We start from the raw sequence: 12,705 nt of genomic DNA, 5'->3' as shown, positions 1-12,705 counted from the left end.
ACAGTCAGAGTAGGTTTGCAAAGAAAGTATTTAATTCTTTAGAATGCTTATGCGGGCTGAGATAAATGAAGTGCTCCTTGGCCCTGCCATTTTTAATAAAGATTCACTTAAATTCTGGGCTCCAAATAAAAATTTCCTAGGATTTTGAGGTACAAAGATGTCTCCTAGGATCTTTATTGCCCTCAGAGCAATAAAGAATCTGGTTTGTCTGTCTTTTTAACCATGATTACATGAGCAGTTTTGACTGGTTCTGTGACATTAGACAAGACTGGAACATGGGAATGGATGTGGGTTTTGATTGCCATTATGATTTCTTAAAGAAGAGAAATAAGTAAATCACAAAACTAAACGCTGAACACAAGATTTGTAGAATTCTGAGTGTAGATATGGCTTCAGAAAGAACTGACTTCAGGTTAAGTACACACCAGACTAAAAGATTATGTGATGTTTCTATATGATTCTAAGTCAAGTGATTCCTTCATTATTTTTAAAAATAAGTCACAGGTGATTTTTCTTCCAAATTTGACGTACAGATTCTTCATGTAGGCTAACTAGTTATAATGATGGAACATCCCCATTGGCCTTGCTAACAGGTGGAGGAATAACCAGAAGTGACAGTTCTTATATGAGACACATGGTTTTCATAATAGAGCACACAAACGGTAGCAATGTTGGGCCATTTATTTCATCATAATATAAAATCCAGTTGTCATCGTAGCTGCATATTTGCCTTCAAGAGTAAGCAAATGAATTCTTAACATTTCATCTCAAGCTGCTCTTAGGTCATTGTATTTGAGTAATAGACCTGATATTGCATCAGAATAATGTTGCAAATGAAAGCATTTAAGATTCTCGAATGTAAACGGAGTAGAAACCTAATGCCATTTAAAAGTATAGTACATAATAGACAAGAAGAAAGGGATAAAATGCTTTTTGGTCCAATTAAACAGAATAAAATGGGGAGGGATAAAAGTCATTAAGAAATCAAGTATGCCTTAATTGCAAGATAAGGAAGTCAATGCAATGGATTTGAATTTAAGCACAAGTTTAGTGAACTTCCAGATTACTATTTGAGTTCAACAGAAAGAAGAAAAAGATTTTGCATTTGCAAGCAGGCTGTCTTGCTAGTATTGAAATAAACGTGTTTTTAAAGCTTGTTTTCTAGGATTATGTCAGAAGCAGAGCTGTGCTTCTTGAGGGAAGATGAGCTTCCTCCTGGGCCCATCAGAATGAAGCTTTCACTGTCCTGCCCTTCAGAGGCTGGGGTGGTCGGTGGTTCTGCTTGATGCAGAGTTCTCCATCGCCTTCAGCATTTGCTAGCAGACAGCGGAACTGCGCCAGCTTGGGGGAAGGATAACATGTTTAGAGAAGCAAAAGATATTGATGTCACACAGAACACTTTTTTTTTTTCCTAATATGATTGATGCAATGTTATTTAGAAAATCAGGTTGAAGACTGCAATGGTTTCACTGATGGAAAGGGAGGAAGCCAACAGTACTTCCACATGTCTTTGCACCAAGCATTTGGCTTAAATTATTGATGACTGACTGGATTAGCATTCCAGCTTTCTCACACTTGGGTAAGAGACTTCCCTGCTTGGCGCCTATGTTTCCATACGGTACTATTTCATTGTGTTTTGGTGAAGGCTAAATGGCTCAACACAGATAAGGTTCTTAGAATGGCGTTTGGCATGTAGCTTATGCTAAAGAAGTGTTAGCTCTTATACCAACAGGTCACACTGCAGGTTTGCTGTGAGACTTGACTGACAGAATGTACGTAAGGCACCTGATGAAAAGAGCTGCTCAATCAATGGCAGTTTTTATCAAAATTATAAACAGTGATTAATGAGATATTTTACTGAATATTGAAGAGCTTAAGCTTTAAAAAAGAATGGAAAACCAACGTCAATGATCAAGGTATGCCACTGGAGAGTCACAGTTCCCTGAAGAGGTTGGATTTTTCCTTATTAAGGTGAAAAGAAGAGCGGGAATTCTGAATCTCTACATAAAGAAAAAAAAGTGCTTATAAATACACTCTACTTTTTGACTATTAAATAGACCTGATGTCACTAATAAATCTTTTTCAGTTGAAAGGCAAAGGGAACTCTCTAAAATCGAATGGCAGTAATAATTGCTCTCAGTATGAATTGAACTGATATTCCTGCTTTGCACTTCCAATTCCTGCACATGCGCCTCTGACACTCTACCTGTTCCGAGCTCGCACTGATGGTCTCTTTAAAGATGATCCAGGTGACACTCTCGTGAAGAGGAGGGTGAGTCAGTGAACCAGAGTAGGCCCAGTAATCCAGGGATGGAGGCAGGAGGACAGAGGGGTCGAAATTTGTGAATGGAGCTTTCTTGTTCTGAAAGAAAAAGATAAGCAATGTATCATTATGCCCTGATGTAAAATATTTACATCATTGCATATATGACATACATATTATTTGGTAGATAGGTCTTAGCAAAGAATTTAATCAGTTTTTCTACTATATAGTATTGCATGACTGGTATGTTTGTGGTGGCTCAGCTGCCCATTAATGCAGGAGACACAGGTTTGATCCCTGGGTGGGGAAGATCCCCTGGAGAGGGACATGGCACCCACTCCAGTATTTTTGCTGAAGAATCCCATGGATGGAGGAGCCTGGTGAGCTACAGTCCATGGGGTCACAAAGAATCGGATACCACTTAGTGACTAAACAACAACATGTTTGTAGATATAAACAGTAAAAGTACCAGAGGACTGAAAATACGCTACACTAGAATTGTGACTGATCTTCTTCTTCCTTCTTCATTTGGCTAAGTGTAAGCAAAGGTTAAACATTTGTTTATCATCTATATTCTTTATTCTTATTTCTCTGCTGATTGGTCATATTGGTATATACAAATAAATTGATATTCATATGTTAATATTTTATGTAGTCAACTTGATTAGAACTTGTGTATTAATTATGTTGATTTTCTAGTTTTCCAGGTGGATGTCAATGATCATATCTCTACACTTGATGATAGCTTTGTCTCTGCTTTTCTAATATTTATCCTAATATGTACTCATTTCTTTCCTTATTTAACTACATTGAATGGACAATTATTGGAATATTCATTTGTGGTGGTCACAATTGACACCCTGGTCTTATTCTTGATTGAAATGAAAATGCTTCAAATATTTCACTACTAAGTTAGATGCTTGTTTCAAATGTCTATTTGATATTCTTTCTTAAGTTCAGTTTAAATTTTAGAGGAATATTTTTCTTTCTCTCTTTTACTCTTCAGGAATGGATATTGAATTTTAATCAAACATTTTTCAAGCATCTAACAAGTGAAATTTGCTAATGTAATGGATTACATTGGGAGATAGTCTAATACTGAATCATCTTTGCATGCTTTTGGTAAATTCTACTAGTTTGAAAGCATGGCTCTTTTAACATACTGTTGAATATGATTTGCTGTAATCTATTTTAATATTTCTTTTAGCTACACTCCTAAGTAAGATTGGCCTATGATATCCTTTTTGTGGTGTTCTTACCCAGTTTGTGTATTAGGTTTCATTAAATTAAATTAATTTCATTAAATTAAATTAATTCATTGAATTAGGTTTTTTTGGTCCCCTAATCTAGGCAGTTTAGTTCAAAGTGGCATGATTGTTTATTAAAAGTTGTGTGACGTTTCCCCATAAAGTGGTCTGGGCCTAGGGTTTCTTTTACTAGGTACATTTTTTTTAAACTATTCTTTTTGACTTCTTTTTATATTATTGGTCTATTTAGACTTTCAACATATTTTGAGTCAGTTTCTCTACGTTTTCCTAGACATTCATCTTTGTGATCTAAATTTTCGAATTTGCTCATGTAGTGTGGTACTGCTGACCCTTGAGCAATGTAGGGGTTGGGGTGCTGACCTCTTGAGCAGTTAGAAATCCGCACATAAGTTTATGGTCGTCCCTCATAATCGTGGCTGTGCATCAGCAGGTTCATTTAAGGGATCATTGTGTGGTGCTAGAGCAAGCATTTATCAAAAAAAATAATCCACAGGTCACTGGACCTGTGCCGTTCAAACCCATGTTGCTCTAGGGTCCACTGTACAAACTTTTCTCTTTTAAAACCTTCTAATGCATCTTGAGTTATGACCCATTTCCTTATTTGTAATAATTTGTTGTATTTCTGTTTCCCCCCCATCATTAAACGTGCCAAAAGTGCCCTTTTTTGGTTGTTTTTTCCCCAAAGAATTAGTTTTTCACTTTATTAATAAAATTTTACCTGTATTTATTCATTTTCTTTCTATTTTATTAATGTTTTACTTCATCTTAATTAATCATTTCCTTCTACTTTCTTTTCATTTATCATCTTTTACATTCTTGAATTGAGTGCTTATTTACCTGTAAACTTTCTTACTTTAAAAAGTGTAATTTTTTTGGACTCAACGTGAACTAGATTTATTTTATATAAAGGTATGATAGTTCTACAAACTGTGAATGACAATGGCAAATCTCTGACAATGATTTAACTCTTTATTGTCAAAATGGTGAAGCTAAGGTTAAATATATCAGAACAACCCATCTTTTTCTCAGCTGACAGTGGGCATCATAGTTATGATGTATGAAAAAGCTATGAAAACTATTCTTCTACAGGCTTCATCTTGCTGAAATAGATAAGCAGTAACTATGAAAAATGAAACCCAAATAAATCACTGCTCAGAGACCTCAGAAACCAGGAACGTGTAAGCAGCACCTTGATTTTCGGATTGATGGTTTTGCTCAGGTCTTCCTACTCCTCACATCAAATATGCAATTAAATGATTTCTGAGGTTCTGTAGATTCTTGTTCTCTGATTTAAACTAACTTAATGAGTCTATTTACCTTATTTTTAACTGCTTTTAGGGCATCAAGTACTTTCTGAAGGTTTGGGTTGGCCTGACCCACCTGGAGATTAAAAAAATAAAGTGTGAGATAAAAATGGTTACCAAGTAAAATCCTATTTAGTTACTTTTAAAAAAATTAAAACCAGTAACTGAAGAAAAGATATGCAAGTCAAAATACAGGAATTTAGCACAACTAAAATACAAAAGCAAACCTTTTTGGTCTGTTCTATTAATTCTAATCAGTAAAATGAATAGTATGTTACAAGTGTTCAATAAAGATTCACTAGAATTACTATAATTCCAAAAGTTAGTCACCCAAATATCCTGAATTTAATAGTAATTTCCCTATAGGACTTTTCAGGGACTCCCCTACAGAAGATTTGAATCTTCCATATTAAATATCAGTTCAACTTTCTTTATGAGACAAAAGTCCTCTTCATATTTTTTTCTGATGAAAATTAAATTGATAAACTCCTGACTCTGTGATGTAGAAAGTTTAGAAGAAAAGTGGAAGATGAGCTGAAAAATAAAAAAATTATTGCCACCATCAACAGCTTCCCATTTCATCTCTGCCTGAAATGTATTTCTCTCTTCAAGAGGGGAAAGTCCAGCGGAACAAACATATACCGGAGACCTGCTTGCTCACCTGTGCAGTCACTAGTAGACGGGCACATTTCAAAAAAGAGAGACGCAAACATCTCTCTGCTCTATTTCACCCTAGTTTGCAGTCTCATTGGTAAGGAATAAATTTAGCAGAGCTCCGAGAGGCTCTACGACTCACCTTCACCAAAACGCCAATCAACGCCAAACCATCAGCCTGCGAGGCAGCATCAGCGAAGCTGGTGTACTTGGCAGAATTCCAGTGAACTAAATGAAGCTAAAAAACACAGCACGATGGAGCAGTTGTTCACACCACGGTGAAGGGAAAAGGCAGGTTAGACCTTAACATGTTGATATATACAGATACATCTTGGCTTGGGTAAACAAAACTTGTGTGACCCTTTATCCAGGACATGGGAAGGGCTATGTTTGGACTTTTAAGAAGGGTTTTCTTAAGAAAATAGAGTTGAACAGAGTGGGCACGTTGCAAATCCTGGAACCAGTAAGTAGAACTTCTTTTTTCCACAATATCATAACCATTCAATATTACTTCTTAAAACTAAACAAAAAAACCAAACACCTCTCTGTTTGGTGTGAGAAGATCAAGTATTTCTGGCTAACTAGTTTGGAGACAAAAACTGAAATAATTTTCTAACTTGAGGTACCTGGTAACTTTGTGAGAAGGGGCTCCTGAGATGTCTGGAGTGGTGGCCAAGGGCAGGTTCTCCTGAGCGGATCCAGACACCTTTCAAACCAGTATCCCCTGCCTACCTCCTCTGTGAAACTCTAGACCTGTATATCCAAGTGCGTGTGCACGTCTCCTGATGCTTTCTTGATATCTCCACGTGGATGCCTGATATGCATCTCAAACTTAACACAGCTAAACTAGCACTCTTGACTTTCTCTTTTCCAGATCCATTTCAATTTCCCGCTTTAAGAAAAGGCATCACCTTCCATCTAACTGCTCAATCGAAAACTGCAGTTATTCATTCTTACTCTTCTCCACTGATTGGCATCCATGCTTCCACGCAGCACATGGATGTGACCTTTGCACTTAGTCCACAGCTTTAAGGCTTTGCATAACTGCTGACTTTCCTCTGGGAAGTCAAGTCAAAATGGGAGAATTTTGACTTGAATTATGGCTGAACTCAAATGCTACTCCTGAAAAAGTCTTTTTCTGTCCACCTAATGTCAAGTGATCACTGGGTCGCTTGGATGACTCTAAACCAAAGCAGTCCTCTCCCCGCCACCCACACGTCTCCTCTCTGTCTCGGCTCTGTCTTTCTCCCCACCACTCCCCTCTCCTGGTCTCCCTCCCACCCTCCCTACCCTCTCATATGTCGAACTTAGTGATAGTGCCTCTCGCCTCCAGCCTGGATTAACTTCACTTTTCTCAAATTAGATAGGAGATTCATTGATTCAGATTTCTTCAGTTCAGTTCAGTCCAGTCGCTCAGTCGTGTCTGACTATTTGCGACCCCATGAACCCCAGGGCCAGGCCTCCCTGTCCATCACCAACTGCCGGATTTCTTAGATACAGCCAAATATCCTCCCCCAGACATAATACTATTACTAATTTAGACTTTCAGCCCATTTGATTTCAGTCCACTTTCAATTTTATGAAAAATAAATAGGAAAAAATGAAACATGTAATAGATTTCTGCACCATTGAAAGTTCCTAGCCTGGCTTTCTAGTGTAACATAAAGTAAGTTTTAGTTGTATACTATTCCCAAGTCTTCTATCAAAACGAATACTACACATACTCTGTACCTAACAATCCCTCTTACAAAAATGCCCTACACAATTGCCTTCACGAGTGTGTAAGATATTTGTACAAATGTATTTATTACCCATTTTTTTGGTAAAGAACAAAAAACAACAGCAGAATGAAACGCGAAAGGCATTGCAATTGTTCCTATGTAGGAGTTAGTTAATAAATTCTAACATATGCCTACATGGAAATACCATACAGACTTTAGGAATTCCTACTGACTTGGAAAAATGATCATGATCATTGGTAAATGAAAAAAAAAAAAAGATTGTTGCAAAACTATGTGTATTACAGATTCATTCTACAAGAGTAAAACAAAAAAGCCAACCAGTCTGTGCTGGTACAAACTTATTGAATAGTCATGCATACAAAGAACAAAAGTTTTTTGTTTTCAGTCTCCATACCCTCTGTTGAGAGTTTGATGCACATTTTCTTGATTTTACTGTGGATATACAGGCAGAATGTCTTGAACTGAATCACAGACTTCCATGTGGAGGCAAGTCAAGAGGCCAGAGGGTAGTGGCCTGCTGCCAGGGAGCCCCAAACCCTCGTCTAGAGTATGCTACTCGTTGTGATGACTCCTGAGGTTAAACTGGCCCTCTTAGTCAAATCTTAATGGAGTGCCTCGGCCTGGCTACACCTCTGCTGTGGGTGTGTGCACACTTGAACCTTTAAATGAGAATGATGGTGTGTTCCCCCTTAGGGTTAGAGCTTTAAAAGGACAGCAGCAACTCCCCTTGAGGTTAGCCTGATGTCAGGCAGCAGTCTCTGAGACATTCTGAAATGAAAGCGGATTCTGAGGCCCAGGAGTTTGACTGCAAATTCACCTGCCTCCCTCACGTGAAAAAATTTCCCCTATTGCCAAATGCAGTGTGTCACTGTTTAAGTTTAAATGAGCAAGGGAATTCTTTACAGGCCTCAAAATGCTCATTCCTTTGGGCCATTGAAATTGTGTCTTAAGTGATAAGGGGGGCTTCCCTGATGGTTCAGACAGGCAAAGAATCTGCCTGCAATGCAAGAGACCCTGGTTTGATCCCTGGGTGGGGAAGATCCCTTAGAGAAGGGATAGGCTACCCACTCCAGTAGTCTTGCCTGGAGAATCCCATGGACAGAGGAGCCTGGCGGGCTACAGTCCATGGGGTCACAAAGCGTTGGACATGGCTGAGCGACTAACACACATCCACATGGTATAAGGGTGCTACTTCTGGGAGGGCTCTGTGTAGCTCTCCCTCACGTACTACGCTACATTACCTCTGCAGAAAATTTGGCTCCATCCACTAAGTGCTCAGAGCCACAGTCATCTGTGATGCCCCAGTGAAAATGGAACTGCCGCAGCCTGTAGCTTTCAGATAGAGGACCCCCTTTCAGCACTAGAAGAAAAAGGAAACTGCTATTAGTGTTACAGTCATGAGCTCCAGCTTGTCTTTGCATTTAATACAAATTAACATTAAATTGGGGCGAGTAGAAATGAAAATAAACAGTAGTCTAAAGTTTCCGTCTTGTTGGTTTTTCCTCGTGTCCACAATGATGGGATTCAGATGTGCGGAGCACCTTCAGATGGTGCGTGAGTTACATGGTTCTCAGCACATGGGCTATAATTTTATCTTTTCCTGTTTTCAGGAAAACATATTAGAAGATGAGTGAATTCTAGGATTAGAGCTCTTTCCTTGATTCTGCTTTAGTTTATAAGTTCATTCATTCTTTCAACAGACAGTAATGGACAGTATGCATCAAGATATCTAGCAATTTATTTTTAGTAACAAATCACTCTGCATGTATCTTGTAACTGATCAAGATACAAGAGGGTATTCTGACAGCTTTACTCAGAATCCCTAGCCAGGGACCAAAAGAAAGTTCCAGCAGGATGGTAGAGTCACTTTTAAAATTCTAACACTGAAGGATCATTTTGCTTTAGAGAGTCTGTCCAACCATATGAGTAATAAAACACACGTAGTACCAGACCTAATCCAATATTAACAAAGGACGTAGCCCCAAGATGTCTAAAACTTAGGCTCAGAACCTTGAAGGAAAGTGCTATGACTAACTTTGCCTTTTGACAGTAGAGCTGATTTATGAAATTGTCATTTAGTAAATTATTCAGTAAACAGTTTTGAGATTTTTCCTGTGAGCGAGGAAGTATGCTAGATTCTGGGAGATGAAGATAATTCAGTTACTATGATCTAATAGGGAGAGGGGAAGCTAGACAAAAATACTTATGCACAGAATGATTCCATGCAAGATACACCCAAGACCAGTTTTTTTTTTTTTTTTGGTTCTGGTACCCAAGCACTTCACGAGCTGGTGATGGACAGGGAGGGCTGGCATGCTATGATTCATGGGGTTGCAAAGAGTCGGACACGACTGAGCGACTGAACTCAACTGAACTGAAGCAATTCATTGTTATGGAGCCATTTTCCTGGCCACAAAAAATAAATATACTCTTCATCTGTATTTCTTCCCTAATGCACTCGTCCAACCTCATCTCAATTAGAAAATATTTGCCTTTTCAGTTTTTATATTCATGATGATTCCAGAATTTTGTGAAAAAGTACTGTTTATTCAGAGGGTGTAAAGTTAGCATAAAGATATTGGAAACCAGAAGAGATGGAATAGAGTCACTGAGAAGGAGAAGGGCTGAAAAAAGACCGAGCTGGGAGTCCCCAGAATCACCTTTAACACTTGGAAATATTTTAAAACTTCAAGATACCTCAGTAGATGGCATCAATGCTACCCGTGTGCACCCACTGCATATGGGTGTTCATGTTTCTGAAAGCCCTGCTGTTTACATTTCCCCAGTAAAGTCAAAGACACAAATTAGAAGGACCTTTTGGCTCACCTGATCTATTATCACTGTCCTCAAAGTTTACATGAAAGGAATGTCCCACGTTGACGATTTCTTTGGCTGTGGCTGGATTGTAGGAGACACTGAGGGGTTTCAGAGAGGGATCACGCTTGGTTTCACTGGTTTTGATGTCGATAGGAGATTGGTTATTTCCATTTGCGATGGGGTACAGCTTGCCCCAGTGTTCAGGACCTACCAGGACGAACATGATTACAATCAAAACTGATCTAATGCTTGAGTCCAAGTTTTAGGAATATAGTTTTACTAGATTAAGATTTATTCAGGTATCTCAAATGGTATTCCGGTTAGCTTAATGGAAATCCCAGGTGTGAGAATGCCCCTTTTCTATGCTACACTGGCAAATAGTGTCTTTGTCAACAGAAGTCTCATAGTCTATGGGATCAGACTGTACCTATTTTGCTGTTAGCAATAAACCTCTCCATACATAGGGAGGGAGAGAGGCTGAGAGGCAGAGAGGAGAAACGAGGCAGAATACATTTTGTAGACATCATGGGCCCTAAGGACAACTGTTGAGAATGTATGCAAAGCTGGTGTAAGTCAAAGGCACTTCAAACCATTAATCTATGACTTTACCGTTATTTTAAGTGCTCAATATCTCTTTTCCTGGAAAAGGGAAGAAGCCGTTATTTGATCTACATGAGCAGAAGAATGCTTACCGTTTTCACCATCATATCCCCAGTCAGGACTTGCCATGATCTTCTACTTAGTTTTCTTTTCCTGAAAACAAAGACAATACCTGGAATAACTGACTGTAACTGAGTGTGCGATAGACAACTGAAACCGCAGTTCGCAGGGTTTTTATAGAAAGTCTCTGCCTTTGTGCATGTGTGTTAGTCACTCAGCCCACTATTTCATCATCTTTATCTATCAGGAAGTATATGCATGTTAAAAAAAAAGGTATTGTTTAAAAAAGCTCACAAAGGTAAGGTCAATTCCAGTTGCTTTATTCTCTTATATTGTTAAAGAGAAATATCAAAATCTTAGCTTCTGCAAAACCAAGCCCTGTTATTCTCATGTTAGTAGAAGATATGGCTGAGTTATCACACATGATGCTTTGAATTTCCAGTTAAAAAGGACTGTGCATTTGAGATTCCCAGCTTTTACCCTTGCTGGACACTTAAGCAATACTAGCAACAGGAATTGAGTCAGGAGAATAATTTGCATATTTACAGGCAGATCAGAACCAATATCATGATGTTAATTTAAAATCAGATAAGAGAACCACTCATCATTTGTAATACACTGGGTTTGCAGTTTGTAGTATATTGTAAAATCTTAGGGAAAAACGCAAACTTTTAGGCCAACTCAATATATTATTGATGACAGTACATTTTGAAGACATACAAGATGAGAGTCAAGTTCCTCGTTTTTGAGCAGTATTGGAATTCACAAATGGAGATTTGTTTTATGTGTGAGCACGGTTGTGTCCAACTCTGCAACCTCCTGGACTATAGTCCATTCCCCGCCCTTCTGTTGCCTCACAGGCTGCCAGCTGTGAGCTGTGTGCACTCAGTCATGCATTCAACAAATCATTGTGTGTGCTCAGTCATGTGTGACTCTATGCAACCCTATGGACTGTAGCCCGCCAGGTGCCTCTGTATGGAATTCTTCCAGGCAAGAATCCTGGAGTGGGTTGCCATTTCCAACTCCAGGGGATCTTCCTGGCCCAGGGGTTGAACCTGTGTCTCTTGCGTCTTCTACATTGGCAAGGTGGATTCTTTACCACGCTGCTGCTGCTAAGTGACTTCAGCTGTGTCCAACTCTGTGCGATCCCATAGACCCACCAGGCTCCTCTGTCCCTGGGATTCTCCAGGCAAGAACACCGGAGTGGGGTTGCTAGTTCCTTCTCCAATGCATGCATGCATGCTAAGTCACTTCAGTCATGTATGACTCTGTGCAACCCCATGGACAGCAGCCCACCAGGCTCTTCTGTCCATGGGATTCCCCAGGCAAGAACACTGGATTGGGTTGCCATTTCCTTCTCCCTAGAGCCACCATAAACGGAGAACATTTTATTAAGACTGAAATTACATACAGCGCAATATTTTTTTACACATCAAATATTGAAATAGAAGCCTTTCTTTAGTATAGGTCTATATAATCTATAGGAAAAAACAAACAAACAAACAAACATGCCTGCTAATGCAGGAGATTAAGAGTCATGAGGGTTCAATCCCTGGGTTGGGAAGATCCCCTGGAGGAGGAAACGGCTATCCACTCCAGTCTTTTTGCCTGGAAAAATTTCACGGACAGAGGAACCTCATGTACTACAGTCCATGGGGTCCCAAAGAGTGAGCTACGACTATACGATTATAGGACACTTTCATATTATTTAACCATCACACCACACATAAAAATCCTATACACTGAGTTATCATTTTGCAGCTGAGAGAAGTTGAGGGGTTCACCACAACCAGGGAGAAGCCAAGGCTCCAGCCTCCACGTCTAGTTGCTTTCTTTGCCTCCATCTCCGCTGAAGGCCCCGCTGGCTGAGCCAGGAGGTGGCTGATCCCCAGTTTCCTATCTCTGCCTATGATCCTCTTAAGTCCAGCTGAAGCCTGCACTGAGGTGAGACTTGCCAGCTGTTGGGTGATGAGAAGATTCACAGGACTTGTCAAGGA

At 39.3% G+C, this 12,705-nt stretch overlaps 1 protein-coding gene across 1 annotated transcript; it reads right to left on the bottom strand.

Annotated features, from left to right (window-relative positions):
- Window positions 1-663: 663 nt before the first annotated feature.
- Window positions 664-10,959, bottom strand: LOC100847874 (carbonic anhydrase 1-like). Its single transcript, XM_010812261.3, has 7 exons — window positions 10,741-10,959; window positions 10,058-10,255; window positions 8,473-8,591; window positions 5,632-5,727; window positions 4,849-4,911; window positions 2,207-2,362; window positions 664-1,341 (listed from the first exon to the last, which is right to left on the bottom strand). Exons 1-7 carry the CDS (start codon window positions 10,775-10,777, stop codon window positions 1,225-1,227), a joined length of 786 nt encoding a protein of 261 aa, XP_010810563.2. The 5' UTR covers window positions 10,778-10,959; the 3' UTR covers window positions 664-1,224.
- Window positions 10,960-12,705: the final 1,746 nt, after the last annotated feature.

The sequence above is a fragment of the Bos taurus genome, chromosome 14 (genome assembly GCF_002263795.3).
Source record: "Bos taurus isolate L1 Dominette 01449 registration number 42190680 breed Hereford chromosome 14, ARS-UCD2.0, whole genome shotgun sequence".
Classification (NCBI taxonomy): Eukaryota; Metazoa; Chordata; class Mammalia; order Artiodactyla; family Bovidae; genus Bos; species Bos taurus.
This window is presented reverse-complemented; position numbering and strand designations above follow the sequence as displayed.